General features: G+C 37.6%; 2 protein-coding genes across 3 annotated transcripts; one reads left to right on the top strand and one right to left on the bottom strand.

Moving 5' to 3' along the window:
* Positions 1 to 570: 570 nt before the first annotated feature.
* Positions 571 to 2,992, bottom strand: NDUFB1 (NADH:ubiquinone oxidoreductase subunit B1; the record flags this gene model as incomplete). The annotated part of the gene is made up of 2 exons (XM_082000270.1): positions 571 to 705; positions 2,853 to 2,992. The coding sequence occupies 2 exons, from the start codon at positions 2,990 to 2,992 to the stop codon at positions 669 to 671; spliced, it is 177 nt and encodes a 58-aa protein (XP_081856396.1). The 3' UTR covers positions 571 to 668.
* A 1,937-nt stretch (positions 2,993 to 4,929) lies between these two features.
* On the top strand, positions 4,930 to 17,555 carry CPSF2 (cleavage and polyadenylation specific factor 2; the record flags this gene model as incomplete). Of its 2 annotated transcripts, XM_082000030.1 has the most annotated exons (14): positions 4,930 to 5,078; positions 6,565 to 6,724; positions 6,816 to 6,921; positions 7,540 to 7,669; positions 8,003 to 8,118; positions 8,674 to 8,861; positions 9,280 to 9,570; positions 10,656 to 10,756; positions 11,097 to 11,297; positions 11,978 to 12,130; positions 12,833 to 13,058; positions 14,874 to 15,173; positions 16,153 to 16,287; positions 16,393 to 17,555. In XM_082000030.1, the coding sequence occupies 14 exons, from the start codon at positions 4,930 to 4,932 to the stop codon at positions 16,483 to 16,485; spliced, it is 2,349 nt and encodes a 782-aa protein (XP_081856156.1). In that variant the 3' UTR covers positions 16,486 to 17,555. The 2 variants fall into 2 exon arrangements, with proteins under 2 accessions (XP_081856156.1, XP_081856157.1); XM_082000031.1 differs by lacking the exon at positions 11,978 to 12,130.
* Between the last annotated feature and the right edge of the window lie 1,531 nt (positions 17,556 to 19,086).

Genomic DNA, 19,086 nt, shown 5'->3' with positions numbered 1-19,086 from the left:
ATCCGCGCAGGCCCCCTGCTAGGCTACGGCGCGCCCGAGGTTGGCGGCGGTGGCGGCGCCCCCTTCCGGGCTGACCCGCCGCCGCTGTTGGCGCGACTGATACAAGGGCTCAGTTCCTCAGCCCCCGCCCCCGCCCGGAGAGCCCCGAGCTCCCGGGGTCACCGAGCCCGGCAGACGCTCAGCAGCGCCAGTCGCCTTCACGTTCTCACCAGCCGCCAGACGCACCCACTGTCCCCTTCCCCCACTCGGTGACAACTCTGCAGCGCCCCGCTTGCCGCCATTCCAAGCAAGTCCGCAGAGAAAATCTGGAAAGAAACTTGGTGAGATTCCGTTAAAAAACCCAAACAATTCTCGACCATGTTCCAGGTCTAATGTTAAGTATTCCTTTGAAGGCTAGTTCATAAATTAGCTATAAATACATTAATTCCACACTATACAGATCACTAACAACAAAAATTATTTTTGCATAGTTTATTACATAAATTCCTGGACACGTATTAGTCATGTAATTAAATCATCTTCCAAATGTAAGATTGAAAATTAAACTAGCACTGATGAATTGCAGGTATCCTTTACATACATAGCTTCACATATTCTCTCAAGATAAAAAGCATCATCCTATAAGATGGTGAATCAAATGAAAATATTTTCCATTTCATCAGCAGCCTTTATTTCCATGTAGCTTCTTCACCAGGCTTCAACTCTCTGTGAGGAAAGGAAAAAAAGAGGAAAGAGACTAAAATTAGGATAATTTTTGTAGAATAATTAATAAATGTAATTAATTATTCTAGAATACCTTAATTGTGAGAGCCAAGTATAAATTTACTTTTCCTTGCAATCCTTGTCAGTTAAAACCCTTTCACTACTGATAAACTTCCTCTCTTCTTTCTAGAACGTCAACGGATTGAGTCCTCCTAACTACCATTAATTTAAATGGAAGCACAAAACAGCTGACCTCGAAGGAGTTAACAGACTTTTACATAATGGGATCCAAAAAGAAAATTTCTACTTCTTTTAAATTAATAATTTACAACAATCAAATACAAAAATGCATTACTTCAGTGGGAAGAGAACTAGGTGTGACAGCAGAGGGGATTTTTGCAATATGCTGAGATACCAGCCCAACTTCGCCAGGCAACTGCAGTAAGAAAAGTGCTAACGTGACAGTGGGCTGGATTATGTCATAAGCTTACCTTCTTACTCACAACTAATTTAGGTGAGACCAGATTAAAAAGAAATCCACCTGCAAACTGGTAACAACATTGGACTAGTATCTATTAGTCCATGCTATGCAGTATGATTTTTTTCCCTGTTGTTTCATTAACCCTATGGTTAAAACAGAATTAGGAGAACTGATACAGATGAGGCAATGCATTAATTTATCTAAATTCTCCCCGAGAAGTTAGCCAATAAACCCAAACTGCTTTGTGTATATAATCATATCCTTCAGTGAAGATACAGCAGTTGCCAATATAAAACATTTAAAGATGTTGTATTAATTTTTCAGAACTTGGTTAGTATTTTAAAATGACACAAATTTTAAAAAGTATGTAGTTAAATTTAAAATTATCAGCAGCAGTTTTTAAGACAGAAGTTTGCTATAAGCCACTGAAAAACTGAAAATTAAAATTCAAGCACTGTATTTCCCAATGAAGTTTTAGAGAGAAAATAATGTTTTCCACATTTCATGACTAAGAACTTGACTGCAGTTAATGATTAATAAACTTTGGAGAGCCAAAGCCTTTTCTACTAATGTGAAAGTACCTTCTTTTTTCAAAATTATTTGATTTCAAATCATGAATTAGTTAATTAAAAACTAATAAGGAGCCAAAAAAGATAATTCTCCATTTTCAATTCACAAACAACAATAAGATGTAAGACATTGTATTCTCCCGCCTGTAGAATCTTCAAGAACATGGAGAATAAGAAAATTCATACCTGCAGAAAATACTTCCCTAACTTGTCATGTATTTTTACATTAAAGTACATTTTATAGCTCTATTCCCCCAGTTAACACACATTTAACATTATTTTGTTAAGTACATACTTTCACACATTTTCTCCTGGACTAATTTATAAACGCCCCTCCAAACCATGTTGGAGATTTTCCTTGAAAGTACATTTTCTAGTAAAGTTTGAAGTCACATTTTTTACTTCAAAATTCCAATTTTATTAGTAGCATTGCAAATTTATTTTTGTTTTAAAAACAACAGTGCTAGGCTCTAAAAATTCCTATATAGTGAAGACTAAGTTAATGTAACAGTGGTATGAACTACATCATAAGCTTACTTTCTTACTCAGTTAACTACATTGTAAAGGGCAAAGTATAGTGAAAGCAAATGGTTAAGTTTTAATTCAGGACTTTTTCCTAGCAACATGACTTTCTTATTCATTTGCATATTAAATAAGTTTACTTTATATTTTTTAACTTGTGTAGTGCACCCGTCTAGTAAGTTTATTTAGATACAAATCAGTGTCACATTCACTAATGTCTGCATTCATTTATCCTGCTTCTACAGATAAAATTTATTAACATCAACACTTTTGATTCACTGGTGCAATTCATCGTTTTAAACCAACAGTTTTACTAAAATATCAAACTGATAGAATTACACGTCCTTTCCTTCATGACTAAGAAGGATCCTACTAAAGTCCCAATTTTCAGAGGGCATTAGGGACCTAAAACTTTTCATGAATGCTTGCTGAAATTTTTAGAGCTTTCTTCTTCTGATACTTTAACAGCGTCACTGATTTTTTTTTTCATACTTAAAGACTCTTAAAAAGAACAGAGAAGCACTTTACAAAATAACTGATTATATATATATATATATATGAGGCATCATAAAGCAGACCTTCTATATAATAAGCTCTTGTTTCTGAAGGCTGACAGTTTTTCATCATTCCTTCTGTCCAAATAGCATCCAATCACAAATCCTAAAGGAACAAGGATGTGAACCCAGTGATCACGCACAGCTTGGGCAAAATTCACCATGACTGCTAGAAAAAAAAACCATAACAGATAAGAGTTATTGATAAATCTGTACACAGAAACTGTTGCATACCCTGCACCTTCAATCTCACCTAACAGGATCCTAATACAGCATAATAAACATGAGGGCCATCAAACACTTTCTACGAGACACATGCTGTTCTTAAATCCATACACAGGTTTCTTAGAAATAATTCTAACTCTTGGCCCTGGGAAATAGGATTTCATCCTAAAACCGGAGAGAAATAGAACATCTCTTTTAAAGTATCACTGGAGAAATAGTTCCATTTAAATGTTCTAGAGTAATTGACTCATTAAAATAACCCTAACGATACAGAACTTTGCCGTTCTGTAAAACATTACGAATGTAGATGGATGCTTTATTATCTCCAACAAGCCTGAAAGATAAGACATACATTCAGTGGGGAACTGGCAGATAAGGAAGAAAGGACATTTCTACAATCCAGCGAGCCTTTTCCAACCTCACTAACCAAAGGCTCTCAGATTAGCGTCTTGGTGGAAGTTCTAACAGACCGCAAGGACGTCACACAGCCGGGAGCTCAAAACCACGTACTAATTACAGAGGACAGAGACGAACGGCGCCGTTCCCCTCAGCCGCCGCAGGCCAGCGGCACGCCAAGCGCCGGAGCCGGTGCAGGGGAGCACGGCGGGAAGCGCTGCCCTCTCCCGGCCGCGACGGCGCCTCCGGCCGGCGCTCAGGGTACCGACCCACAAGAGGGCCCTGGCAGTCTCCCCGCTCGCCGGGCGCGGAAAAACGCTGTTCCCAGCCCGCATGGGCACCCGACCGTCCCCCGCACGCCCGTGCCCGCAGCGGCGAGAGCGCCGTGGCGCCCTCCCCCCTGGACCGCCCCGGTCCTGTCTCCCAGCCGAAGAGATAGGGGACAGGGCGAGGCACTGCCGGAGAAGGCGGACACCGGTACCACGGAAACACCCTCGCGGCTGCGTCTGCCCCCCACGCGGACCCCAGCCGTTACCGCTCCTCGCCGCCGCCGGGCCCTGCGCAGCGGCCACCCCAAGGGCAACGGGTGGTGCGAGCAGACCGGAAGAGCCCACCGTCTGCGCAGGGAGAGGGGGAGGAGGACCCTACCCCCGGCGGCCTCGCGGTGGTGCCGTCCGTTACACTTCCACCTTCCCTCCTCCTTCTCCCCGCCTCCCGCAAGATGGCGGAGAGTGCCGCACGGGGAGGAGGCGGCGCGCGCGCGCCCCGGTGGGCTTGAGGGCAGGCCAGCGCGCGGGCGGCCCGCAAGGCAGGTAGTGGCGGCGGCTCGGGGGGAAGCGCCGCGGGCCGGCCCCAGCGCTCTGAACGGCCCTCCCCTGCCCGCGGGGAGCAGGGCTCGGCCCAGTGCTGGGGCGTGGGGCGCTCGGCCTGTCCTCGCTCGAGCTCGGCGTTCTTCTTCTCTTCCTCTCGGGACTGAAGAAGGCGCGGGGCTCGCCCCCTTAACGCGGGGCCCGGCCAACAAGGCTCACCCCCCCCTCAGGGCTGGGCCGCTGTCTTGGCGGCGGGGCTCGGCAGGGGCGCTGGGGCCGCAGTGCGGAGCCCCCGCCCTGTGCTGGACCCCCTTCGGGCAGTCGCGGGTCTGAGGGGCCGCAGCTCGGCATGCACCGTGTCCGGGAGCCGGCAGCCGGCCCCCGGGGTGGGAGCTGTTGTTAGCTGCACTGCTCCTAGGGACCTCTTTTTTTATAAGGTAAAAAACCGCTTTTTAAAAGACGTACAGCGATGAAGAATTAGTGTCTGAAACTTAATAATTGATATCTAGAAGCTGTATTGAGTAGTTTTCACAACTTGTTATCCTGTGTATCCTCAGAAACGTATGAGGCTAGATCTAAATAAACAGGCTTTTCCTTTGGAGTAGTCAATGAAACATTTTCTTCCCCCATTCAGATTAGTTCTTTTGGAGATTAAACACTTGGAGAAGAAAATGACATCGATTATCAAGTTGACTACGCTTTCTGGGGTGCAGGAGGAATCTGCCCTTTGCTACTTATTGCAAGTAGATGAATTTCGTTTTCTTTTGGACTGTGGCTGGGATGAAAACTTTTCTATGGATATTATTGATTCCCTGAGGAAGTAAGTTGTTCAATTCGCACACTTTTTTTTAATAGGCCTTGTTCTTTTCTGAAAGTTTTCGAAATATCATGCAATGGTGTGTGTATGGTGATGTTAAATGCAAAATGATTCGTTTTTTATTTGAAGCATGTTTTACATGAAGGGAGTTACACTGCTGAAACACTTCCAGTAAAAACTTGGGTTTTTTTCTTGTGAGTCTAATGAGCTACATCTATTAACTGTAATTCTCAAACTGTTCTGTGCTTGTTTTGGCTTGGATGTTTTGGTTTTTTCATAAGCATGACACAGAGCAGAATTTATGGGAGATTGACCTTGGCTCTAAACTTATTTAGAATGGTTAACTAAGTTTTAAATCCTTAGTGTATGTAGGCTGAATACAAAGTGGTTAATTTCTTGCATCTTGTTTCAAGTTGAATAGACTGTTAGGAAAACAGTTTCTGTTAGTTATCCCAGCCCTGCAAAGAAATAAACCCATCTAGACTTTGATACTGAACTTATGCAGGTTTACAGCAAGGAGCTTTGCTTATGCGAACATTGATGACAAGGTTAGGACAGAAACATGGAAATTCCTGAAAGAAGCTAAGCTTTGTGATGCTATTTTTATAAATGCACTTTCTAGCATTGACATGCTCGTAGTTTTTCAACCATAATAATCCTAATAAAGGTCTCTTAAGTGAGGATTGTTATATACTAAGGATAACTTATAAAATTTTTGTAGTGTCTTATCTGAGAAGCAATTAGATAAAATTCCCTTTTTAATAACAGCTATCAAGAAGAATGTGTGTGTTCCACTTACTACGTGAGGGAACAAAAAGCTTTCAGCCCAACTTGTATTTTCACTTGCTGTGTATGTTTTATGCCCTCAAGTTTTCCAATCATGATAGGTAGTAAGTTCTTATTTTATGGAACACTTTGCAAGGAAAAAAAAAATCTTCTGTTTTTTAAAAATTAATAAAACCTCAAAAATTTATGTGCCACTTTTCTTAAATGATATACTTGATGTTTTCTATTTTTAAATAAATGTATTTTGATTGAATCTTTATCAATTTGAGGATTGATGTGTCTTTGGTCAGTTGTTTGGTCTTTCTTATCAGAAAAAAAGTTGTTGTCTGTTTTAGGTTTTTAGATATATAAACAATTTGTAGCATGTCTGCACTGATAATATTTTTGGCCTCTCAGTTAATGTACTTTCTGGTGTCCAAGTATATATTAAGATCTTTCTAATCAAGGATTTAATGTGAACCTTAGGTCTTCCAGACCTTGAAATTATGTATTCAGAAGTCACTTGTAGTTTTAAGTACTTGAATGTTTGGAAATATGTGTAATTTATAATTTTGATTTTAAAAGCTTTGTTCTAAACCTGGAGGGATTTAATGTTTTTGATGGCATTCAGACTGCGTATGTATTCTCAAAATAGCCATAATAGGAATTATATAACACCATAGAGAACTCTTTTCACCAACTTCTGTTGTTCCTTTTTTTGTAGACATGTACACCAGGTTGATGCTGTGCTTCTTTCTCATCCTGATCCTCTACACCTTGGTGCTCTTCCATATGCCGTTGGAAAACTGGGGTTGAATTGTGCCATTTATGCAACTATTCCTGTATATAAAATGGGACAGATGTTTATGTATGATCTCTACCAGGTATGTTTAAGTTGATACTTTTGTACACAACATCTTTGATACGGTAGAGTGCTCAGGTTCTTGAACGCTCTGTACTTCTTATTTGTTTTAGTCCCGCCATAATACTGAAGATTTCACACTCTTTACATTGGATGATGTAGATGCAGCCTTTGATAAAATACAACAGCTGAAGTTTTCTCAGATTGTGAACTTGAAAGGTAAAGTTTTCACTGAACTTTTCAATAAATGACTTCTAATGAAAGGCAACAGAGTCACTGAGACTTAAAGTAATTTTTTTTTTAAAGGAAGTAAGTTTTGGAATGTTGTGCATTTTGCGGGGCTGAATTCAGTAGCCCTGTGTCAGCTGAACGTTTGCCTCAGTAATTGTATGTGGAAATGGGTAGAATTTCCACTTAATGAGGAGGAGGCCATGCCAAAGCCTATTTAGACATTTGTTTCTTTTTTGTGTTTTTGTAACTTTTCTTGGAATTTGCTCATGCGTCTCAAAAGCATTTACTCATGCCTGGTGGTAGATACCTCAGAACTTTTCAGTAACCAGTAACACAGAGAAAAGCTTTCTAGAGAATCACTAGGTTGCTGAGATTAAGTTACAGCATTTGGATGATTTAATGAGGAGGTCTTCACTGACTGGGAATGGTACTTAGTGTAGCTTATTGCTAGGAACTGTGGCATCTGGAGAATCAGCAGCTTTTCATTCTTGTTGAATTTAAAGATAACAATGAATTGGTGTTCAGTTGTTTAAAATTACTCTCTCTTATTCAGAGTAATGGGGTTTAATACATGTAATGTACCTAAAATACTGAAAACTTTTGTAGGCAAAGGACATGGTTTGTCAATCACACCATTGCCAGCAGGCCACATGATAGGAGGTACAATTTGGAAGATTGTCAAGGATGGAGAGGAAGAAATTGTTTATGCGGTTGATTTCAACCACAAGAGGGAGATGTAAGTTCAACATAGCAATGTATATTTCTTACATGTTGTGTTAAATGTGCATCATTTAGTGTCTGATACAAGTGTGGAAGTAGCGGTGCCTTTCTAGCTCTAAGACGACCACTAGTTTCACTTGCATTGAGATTAATCAGTTTGAAACGAGCATTAGCTCTGGGTTTTTTCATTCCACTCAGTTTTATTGATTTGTAAGATTGAAGCAGGAAACATTAAGCTACTGAGCAGTTTGATTTGTGTACATGCGAACCTCTGGAAGTGAGATGGTTTTTATTTTTTCCTCATAAAATAGAAATGCAAAAAGTGATTTTTGCATCTTTTTTTCCACAGCCATCTGAATGGATGTTCCTTGGAAATGTTGAGCAGGCCTTCATTGCTCATTACAGATTCATTTAATGCTACCTATGTACAACCCAGGAGGAAGCAAAGGGATGAACAACTACTGAGTATGTATTCTGTTTGGGCTTGAAAATAGCAGTAATGTGATTTATTAGCCACTGTAAATTGTTTTTCTATGAGAAATTCATAAGCATCCAAACTAAGAACTTTCATTACAATTTAACAAATTTTGAATTACTCTTTTCTGATGGTACTGACCCTGTGTGTTAAACATTTTCCTGAAGACAACGAAACGTATTTGAAAAGTGTATTTTATGCAGTATCAATTAATGTCTTCGTAAGGGATTTTTAAATGACCTTCAGCACGTTCCCTTTTAAACTGCATTTTACTGTTGTGTTTTTTTTTTAAATAAAAAAATGAAAAAGAAAGAAAAGTAGTATCAAGGCAGTGAGATCTTCAGAGCTACCAAGAAAACTCCAGCTCCCTTTAATTTTGGTGGAAATGTGGTTTTGGATCTCTTTTGAAGTTTATTTCTGTGTTCGATTTGTTTTTGATGATGATTGCTAGTGTGATACAATGAACAAAAAAACCCAAGCTGCAAACATGCTAATTTTGATTCAAAGTATAAGTAGGTTTTTGTTGTGTTTTTAATTCTTCGTAGCTAATGTTTTGGAGACATTACGAGGTGATGGAAACGTATTAATAGCTGTGGATACAGCAGGCAGAGTTCTGGAACTTGCTCAACTTCTTGATCAGATCTGGAGAACAAAAGATGCAGGATTAGGAGTCTATTCTCTAGCACTTCTGAATAACGTCAGCTACAATGTAGTGGAGTTCTCTAAATCACAGGTTTGCTTTGATTTTTAAAATGCAGTTATGAAGAGGGTAATGGAACATGTATGCAAAAGCATTTTGGTTTTTTTTTTTAACAGTAACAAATGGCTGAATAGTGGGTGTTGTCCTTATTCTGTAGTGTGTATTTGTGTTTCGGATCTTTTGATCAAGTAACACAGTCATGGCTATGGGTGTGTTTCTTAATACTCATTTCTGTTTTTATCACAATATTTGTTAGCATAGTTTATAGCTGTTAAAAAAAGGGACTTAAAATACTTGTTTTTGTGTTGATTACACTCAGCATTATTACTACACTTGCTGAGAAACATTGGTGTAATCATGTGCATATTGCATCCTGTACTTCATATCAGGTTTGTACATTATTGTAGAACTTCTATTCTTAGAGATAACTTTTTCTTAATACATATTTTAGGTTGAATGGATGAGTGACAAGTTGATGAGGTGCTTTGAAGACAAGAGAAATAATCCTTTTCAGTTCCGCCATCTCTCCTTATGTCATAGTCTGTCTGATCTGGCTCGAGTGCCTAGTCCAAAAGTTGTTCTTGCCAGTCAACCTGACTTAGAGTGTGGATTTTCTAGAGATCTTTTCATTCAGTGGTGCCAGGATTCCAAAAACTCTATCATTTTAACTTATCGCACTACACCCGGAACATTAGCACGATTCCTGATTGATAATCCTTCTGAAAAAGTTATAGATATTGAGGTAAGAGTTGTCTGTATATCTCAAAGTTTTCTATTGTGGGTCATCTAGGGGAATATGAGCAAAGTTGAATTTAGTTTCCTTTTTGATCTACTGAAAATGCTTCTAGTGGCAGAGGGAAATCTGAAATCAAGAAGTTGCATGTTTAACCAACTGTGGATAAACTTATGTAAAAATAGGTCTTATATTAGGAACGGGAAAATGCTGTTTGGTGGTGTGGCAAAATTAATACTCTGTAGAGATGAGCATGAAATTGCTTTTAAATATTTACCTATAGACAACACTTTCCTTTGTGTTTTTATTCTAATAGAAAAAAATTCTGCTTGCAGTTGACATACAGATCACAATACACAAATGGATTATTCTTGCTGGAAAATATTTTGGTTTAGAATGACAGGAGAATCAAGTCAAAATAGTATAATGTATCGCACCAGAATTAGAAGGATAAGCAAAAGCTAGGAATTAGAAGACAATTAATTGTTAGTCATGCTTTCAAGTTATTTTCAATAATTTATACACCTGTGTCTACTTCTCTCTGGTAAACATTGTTAATTTATGGGAGTCCCCTGTGATTGCAGTGATAATTTCAACCCTGATGATGCAGCTTTATTTTAGTTTTAGATTGGGCTGGAAGCATTGAATTACAGTGTTAGAATTCAGTATTATTCAAAGTGACCTATACTCTGATTTGGTTTTCAGAAAACATGAAACAAAACTTACACTGTTTTGCCTGCTAGTAAGACTTTGCCTGGTTCTGGTTTGGTATTAGTGACACAAGAATGAAAAAAAACACTGCTCATCTCAGAGTATTTGGATCCAGTTATTGGAGAGATGTTTCCTGAAAGTGTTTTAAGAAAGTTTTGTGAAGCTAATTGATTTTAATACTTTTAGAAATGCTTTTCTTCTAAAGTAGACTCTGCTAATTGATAACATTGTCATGATGTTGCCGCGACAAGGTGCATAATCCTGTCTTCTGTGTGACATACAAATTGTACTTGTCCTTGGTACTTAAATTCACAAATTCTTTCAGCTGTGTTTAGGAAAAGTATTAAAATCACTTAAAATAATATTAGTAATTCTGTCTGCAGTTGAGAAAACGTGTCAAGTTGGAAGGAAAAGAACTTGAAGAATACCTAGAAAAGGAGAAGCTAAAGAAAGAAGCAGCTAAGAAGTTAGAACAGTCTAAAGAGTAGGTATATTGTCTGTTGTTGCATTCTGTTGTAATGGTCAGAGTTGAGATTTCTGTTTGATCATTCTGTTGCTTCAACCATTTACAGGGATAAATGAAAATCATAGTTTTGATAGACTTGTCTGAGGGCACTGAGGAGTTGGGAATGGTTGTCTTTAATCTGTTGTTATGACAGACCCGTTTCATCTGCTGTTTGACTGTGAGCTCATTCTCAGATACACAAACTGCCCTTATCCTTGGTTACTGTTATAGCAACTGTTATTTTCCAGTCAGTGTGTGTATGTAATATTAAACCTGAAGAAAGAAAGAAAATGCTAGGTTTTTTTGAATGTCATTTCAGGGCAGATATTGATTCCAGTGATGAGAGTGATGCTGAAGAAGATATTGATCAGCCAACTGTACATAAGACCAAACATGATTTGATGATGAAAGGTGAAGGTAGCCGGAAAGGAAGCTTCTTCAAACAGGCAAAGAAATCTTATCCAATGTTTCCAGCCCCCGAAGAAAGAATTAAATGGGATGAATATGGCGAGATTATCAAGTATGTGGTGGTAATTTATACTAACATGCAGTAGCTATGAAATAATTAAAAAATAGGAGTAATAAAAGTCATCATTTTGTCTCTTTTGCAACACTCATATATTCTTCCAACCGCAGTAACTTTTCAACAGTTAGGATGGTTTGCGCTGGGTCTCATGGGAAGCTTATGATAGGATTGAGGCTGCAGAGTGCTGATCCTTGACCTGTGTTCATACTCCTTAGGATGTGTTTCCACTCCAGGTTTTTTGGTTGTGGGTTTCTTTTTTTTTTGCTTTTATCTTGTAAGATAGAAGACTTAATTATTTTTTTTACCACACTCTTTTTTTTCTGCTTTAAATTACACATAATTTTGATAAATTTATAATGAGGGGAAAGAGCATTGTTCATCTGAGAAAAATCTAGCAATACTTGTCCTATTGCGTAAGGAATACTTGCTAGAAAAAACTCAATTTGCTAGTATTTCCCAAGATATCAAAGTTCTTTTTTAAGATAGGAAGGTGATATTTTCCAAATGAGCTCTGTTCAAATGTGGAAATATTGAAGGCAAGTATAATAAAATTGTTGGTAATAGCAGTTTTAAAACATCTCAGTAGTAGTAGTCAGCATCATTTGTTTTTATATTATGTAGTGCTTTGGTTTTACTGTAAGACTATTAAAAGCAAAATGCCTTTTATTCTTTAGACCTGAAGATTTTCTAGTTCCAGAACTTCAAGCAACAGAAGAAGAAAAAAGCAAATTAGAATCTGGTTTGACAAATGGAGAAGAGCCTATGGACCAGGATTTATCGGATGTTCCTACCAAATGTATTTCTGCAACAGAATCCATGGAAATTAAGTGAGTGGCTTTGTTCTTGTCAGTTCTGCTAGAATGGTGGCATGGGTATGGTGCAAGTTGAGCAAAATGCTAGCTTGGAATTAAGAAAGTGGGAAAGGACTTGTGCTTTGAGGTTGGTTGGTTGTGTTTTTTTTCCCCAAGCTGCCAAAGTTAGTTTTTACTCGTGTTTCCGGGAACACAGTACAGTCTTATGGCTCCCACTCTTAAGAAATTCACAGTTTGCTCCCTGTCTGGTGGAGACAAGTGAAAGAGGAACAACAAACAATATAATAGTGTGTTAGCATGCATACTGAAATGTGTATTTATGTGTGTGCTTGTTAAATAATAATAACAAATAATAATTATATAACAATTATTATAAAATGGATACAGTAGGTAATAATTACATAATTTATATATATAAAAATAATAATAATAAATGTGTATTTTGTTCAAAAAAGAACTTATTCAGGTATGCTTATCTCATGCTTTGGATAGCTATGTAAGTGAATTTTGGGAATTTGTAGTGTTGAATAGACATACATGCTGATATTTCACAGTTCTGTATTTTACTGATCCATAATATACCTTGTGGTGACAGCTTTTGCTAATGTAGAATAATTTCAAAATGTCTTACATTTTTAAATGAAATGTTTTGGAGCACACAAAGGTTTAATCTTTTAAACTAAGAAATGTTATTCTTTGGTTTTGAATTCAAACTAGAGCCAGAGTTACATACATTGACTATGAAGGACGTTCAGATGGGGACTCAATTAAAAAAATTATTAACCAAATGAAACCAAGACAACTGATCATTGTCCATGGACCACCTGAGGCCAGTCAGGACCTTGCAGAATGTTGCAGAGCTTTTGGTGGAAAAGATATTAAAGTGTACATGCCAAAACTGCATGAAACTGTAGATGCAACCAGTGAAACTCACATTTACCAGGTAAGGTCCTGGAATTGTTAGCTGAGTAACTACTGTGAACTGTAGTAGACCTGTATTGGCAGACTCTGATTTGGCCCTTTGTCCTTTGGGAGAGGAGAGATGATACTACTGATGTGTACACTTGGTTTTGTGTGATCAAGACATTAGTAGCATTTTTCTGTCTTCTAGGTAAGCATTCTCTTTATGCTTATTACTCATAAGAAGTATTTAAAAGCTTAAACATGAGATCAGTACGTTTTTACCTGTGGTGCAAAAGACAAGGTTCATGTCCATGAGAACATCAGTTTACTTTACTTAAGTCTTAATGGATTTATAATGCCTATGTCTAGAGTACCACTGTACGCTAAGTTGCAATTCAGGATTCTTTTTGGAATCTGAAGGGGAGCCTTAGAGAGCAAAGGGGAAAAAAAATGTTTTGTACCTACAAATGAACATGTAAAGTTAGGAGCAAGTTAATGGTCAAAATAAACAAGATACCCCTACCCCCCAAAAAAGTTAACTTGATGGCTCTTGGAAAGAGAGGCTATGATAATGTGTTGCACTGTGTTAATATATTGCATTTAATTTTTGTGGTTAAGGTCTAAATGACAAAACTTGGGTAACTTGTATGAAGCATGTGAAAATCCTGTATGGTCCTAATTCAACTTTTGAAGTTGTTTAGAGGAAAGTCTCTCACATGCCGTTTAGGCATTAGCCCTTTATTCCTCTGTCCTTTTAAAGTTAATAGAAAAATATCAGTAGAATTGTTGAAAGAGGTATTTCTGCTTCTTTCCAGAGAAAATTGTTACCCAGTAGAAGTGGAAAGTTCCAGTTGTTCAAAACTATCCAGTTCTAACAGTTTTAAAACAGTGGTGTTTTCTGCGTTTGGTTTGTTAGTTGTTGGCTTTTTTAAAGCTATGAGGATAGCTAGTGTGTAAGAAATGACACAATTGTGATTTTTTTCACAGAATATTTATCTGAATAAAATTGTAATCACTTTGTATTTAATTTGAATTTTTTTTAATAATGGGGAAATTCAGTCTTCTGCAAGACTGTAGTTTGGTTTTCTGTTTGAAGCTTTCTGAACAGATGAAGAGACATTGAATTAGAAAATAATAGATGTAAGTGGGCATCAGAATCCCAGTCTCTTGAGTAGACTGCTGCGGATGGGTAGGTAGTTGCAGTGTCCTTCATACAGTTGCAGCCTTGATTCCGCTATGGGGATCATGCATAGTCTCATGTGGATAGGAGTCTTGCAGAGTAGGGCTTTATTTAATGGATTAAAGTCCTGGAATGCACCAGAGGAATCAGGGTAAGGTAATGTTTTGGTTACTTTAAAATCTGATGTTTACAACATCCATTCTTAAAATAAAATAATTTTTTTAGAGAGTTTAAATTTGGAACTGCTGTTCAGTAACCTACATGTATCTATAGGAAGTTTCCTTAAATTTACTAAGGCCAGCTGAGGAACTCCTTGGCCTCAAAAAAGGTTTCTGATGTTTTAAAAGGAATTGATTGCTCTTGCTGTAAGTTTAACTCAAGGTTGCAGTCGTACAGGTTCTTTTTTCTTATTTTAACCAAGACAAGAAAGGTATTGATCTCTGCAGCTTTTTAAATTGAGTAGTGACATAAGGGTTATACAAATTTATATTTTGAAAGTGTAGAACATCTTGCTTTGGTGATACCAATTCCCTCCTTTCCATCCTCAAAAGAATATGAATCAAACCTATGTGGAGAGACAGTGAAAGGAAAACTGCCATTTTTTTTAAAGCTTGAAGTAAGAACTGTCTGTTTTTTCCATCAAACTAATAGTACTTTCATTTTTATGTAACCCAGGTCAGGTTAAAAGATTCACTTGTCAGCTCCCTTCAGTTCTGTAAAGCCAAAGATGCTGAGTTGGCTTGGATAGATGGTGTCTTGGACATGCGGGTTTCAAAAGTGGATACTGGAGTTATTTTGGAAGAGGGAGAGCTGAGGGAAGAGGAAGACTTAGAGATGCAAGTGGATATGCCTTCTTCAGACTCTAGTGTCATTGCACAACAGAAGGCCATGAAAAGCCTCTTTGGTGACGATGACAAGGAGATTTGTGAGGAGAGCGAGATCATTCCTACTTTGGAACCTCTGCCACCTCATGAGGTACAGAAATTATGCTGATCTGGGCTTTTTCGCAGAGCTCTGTATTAATTTGTCTTTTTCTAGTGCTTAGAGGTTGATACTGTCGTCTTATTTAAATGAAAGCCTAATTCAAACTGGGGTTTCATGTTTGGTTTTCTCTATTAAACCTGGTGCTGTTCTTTGTTCAGTTTTTGTGCTTTTCAGCAAGGATGATCTCTTGCATCTGCTAACAGTATCTAGCATACAGCTACCATCCATATGTGAAGATAAGATTTTAATTAGCGTGTTTCGTACTTGTAGTTAGTACTTGCAGATTTGGCAATCACTTGGCCTTTAGTCACTCTTGGATTTTATTATGTCCTGTTGATGCTATGGAAAATACTTCATATACTTGAGATACAGATCTTTGAAATTCATATGTCTCTGTTACTAAGTAGTGATTTGAGAGTTCATTAAATTAATCTTTTTCTATACATTTATCTTTACTCTTAAATTAAAATACTTTGCATGTAGGTAGATATTTTTATCTTTTCAATGAATGATTACGATGCCTCCTAATCCTAGAATTGCTTTTTAAGATACTGTTGCACAGTCCTAAATGTAGTCTGTTCTAGGAGCTAGATAAATGTGGAGACAATGCTAAAATTCTGGTCAGAGTCATGACAACTGTCATAGAAGTATGGACTGATCAGCAGTACAGCTTACTGCAGCTCTATCCCTGGCATAACATGGCTTGGAAGAGGGATCTTCAATGACAGCTCTCCATTTGTCTTCAATATGTGAGCAAAAAGGGGAACTTTTCCTTACCTGACAGATAACTTCTAAGGCCTTCCTATCCTGGAAATGTCTTGCTGCAGGTGAACAGAACTGGAACCAGTCTTCACATTTGTAGTCCTGTAGTCTAGGCCACACTGCTGCCAGCACAATATTGAGGAGATCTTTGGAGAAATGGAAGGTATTAAAGTAGCAGAAATATTAAAATTGCATGTGTTGTTTAAAGGTTCTTGGACATCAGTCTGTATTTATGAATGAGCCAAGACTGTCTGACTTCAAGCAAGTTCTCTTGCGAGAAGGTATACAAGCTGAATTTGTAGGAGGAGTGCTCGTGTGCAACAATCTGGTGGCTGTTCGCAGGGTAGGTGTTCCATGTCTTAAACTCTTTGGGAAATAATATTCTAAATGAAAATTAAGTTTCTCATTAATATAAAGATAATAAAATGAAACATGTCTTTTGTTTCAGACTGAAACAGGGCGCATTGGATTGGAAGGCTGTCTCTGTCAGGACTTCTATAGGATAAGAGACCTTTTATACGAGCAATATGCTATTGTCTGAGGAAGATGCTGCAAAGATGTTTGTACTTGAACTTTTAAAGACCAGGGAGATTTATCCCAATTTTGACTTTTTGTAGTTTTCTAATTTATACATGGAAAACCTAATTCATAAAGAACAAGTAACTACCCTGATCATGTAAATAACGGCTGCTGTTCTTCATAAATCTGTTGGTACATTCCATGTTGTTGACTTCCAAACTTCTTTCACTTGCCATTTCCCCCATAACATATTGCAAATGAGTTTATGGCTATGGACCCTTCTCAGGAAAGGTTCAGTTTGTCAGGACATGTTTTGGTTGTATAGATTCCCTGCCAAAGAGTACAAAATATACAAAGTCATTCTTCTGTTCTAAAATAAGATTACATAGGGAACTGTGGGTTTCTTTGGTTTTGTTCTTTTTGGTTTTTTGTGGGGGTGTTTTTTTTTTTTAATAACTTTGATTTAGGGGACAGTCTTAATTCTTTTTTTTTTTAATGGAATTTAGGTAAAGTACGTTTTAAATAACCTACCTAAAGCTAGACTACCTAAACTTTTCCCCAGGCTGCATCTTAATGTTGTATCTGTTCCATCTTACCAATTTGTTCCAGAATAGCATTTCATATTCTATATAAAGTACTAATCTGCAGGATCAAAAAATTACTTTGGAAAGGTACTTTGGGAAGACTGGATGATATTGTCAGGCAGTTTAAAATCTAGTAACTGACTGCTTCAGAGTAACTTCTGTAAAACTTCCAGAATTTGTAAATTCTAGCTTTTGCAAAATCATGCCAACTACAAAACATTTTCTGAGTTTTGATTTTAAGACTTTCAAGGTATAAAGCCTTTATCCATGCATTGCTGTTCAGAGTGCTATGAGCCAAGTTCAAGAAGGTCCTTTATCTTGAAATCTGAGTTCATGTGATGTATTTAATGCTTTTGTACCATGTTTCATTCTAGTTGCATGTTTCATGCCATTTTTCATTCTAGGTGACAGTGGACTTACTGTAGCTGCTGATGGTAGGAATTGACTTTACTTTTTAGGTGAAGGTGAGCAGTTTTGGGCGCCTTAGTTTCTCAGAAATCAACTTATGCAAACAAATGGCCTCTTGAGAGTTTATTTAATCCTTTTTTCCCCTATCCACATATGAACCATCAGCTTTGATGATGGAGGGTTGCTTGCTTGTTTTTACATACAACAGCAATGTAATATGTGCTCTCTGTGTCTATGTTTAAATAAAACCTCATGAAAAAGTGGCAAAAAGTAGCCCTGTGGGCTGTCAATGGAAAGATAATTTACTTTGCAATTCATTCTTGACAAATAGTTTTCTATCTGATCTACAGACTATTTATTCTGTTTAAAATAGTAACTTAAAACTGGTCTGTATTAAAAACAAAAACAAAACAATGTGCTAGAGCTATATACTAAAAATGTACAAACTTGAAAATTTAATTCTGAGTGAGAATGTATTTTGTTACACAAAGAAAATATTGGCTAGAAATGACTGAATGTCTCAATGCCTTTTTTTCCCCAACAGCATAGAAAAATGTTTATTTTCCACTATATTGACAGCTAGAACTTCATAGAATGCTCTGTGTTTGTAGCTGTTCTGTAGCAATGCTATGTAAAGCTATATGATGCTGGATGCTTGTTGGTGAATACTATTGTATTACTATTGTTGCTAATACTAATGAACTTTTATAAAAGTGAGTTATTTTGTACATAATCATATTGGCCTTAGCACTTTTAACTTGAGGGCTTAGGGTGGGCAGAGATCACACATGCCTGTATGGAATATACTAATAAAAAAACCCAACCCTTAGGAAATCAAGTTAAAAATAGTGCTGTTTTTAAGGGATAAAGAGAAGATAGTGTGATCGTAAACTTATCAGTTCTGTTTGGTTTTTTAACCTATTGATTCAAATTCAGCTAAGTTTAACAAAAGTTTAATGTTATCAGTCACTGAATTCCTGTGTGTTCTGGTAAAGAGGAGGACCTCAAAGTAGTGCCGTCACTAAGGAAAAGGCTCAAGTATGAGCAAAACAGCTAACATTTTTTTTAGACTGTTCAGCATGAGCATGGCTTGAAATCAGACTTAAAAAGCAGATGTGCAGGGCAATAGTCATCTGAATGCTGGGACTGGAAAAAGCTGGGTTTGTGGACAATTCTGGTGGTGAGAGGGATGAAGAGGAATACAGGAAATCTGTAGTAAAAATATCACAGGCTGCAACTGTGCTGTGGGGCAGGTGTGCTCCCCAGCTATGCATTCATTACTTGTAAGCAGTGTGCAACTGGAGCAAATTCCTGTGAATTTTACCTAGTCTGCAATCAGTTCTCTGATAGATTACTGTTCTTTTCTATTTGATTTTTTTTGTTGTTGTTCTTAACTGTGATGCACTTTAATCAATAATTGAATTTATCTGTGTAATTTTCAGAGTTACTAATGTGGTTCTTTTTTGTGTCTGAAATGAAAGATTTATTTCCCCTTACCTTTGCAAAATGTCAGTGCTGCCATGGACTGTAAGCTGTATTTTCTGACTTCTGCGTTTTCTTCATTAGCAGTGAAAATTTGATAAGGAGTACCATTTCTTACTCTTTGCTCTGTTACTCTTGAGGGCAAGGAT

Source organism: Phaethon aethereus, assembly GCF_964289735.1.
Source record: "Phaethon aethereus genome assembly, chromosome: 5".
Taxonomy (NCBI): Eukaryota; Metazoa; Chordata; class Aves; order Phaethontiformes; family Phaethontidae; genus Phaethon; species Phaethon aethereus.
This window is presented reverse-complemented; position numbering and strand designations above follow the sequence as displayed.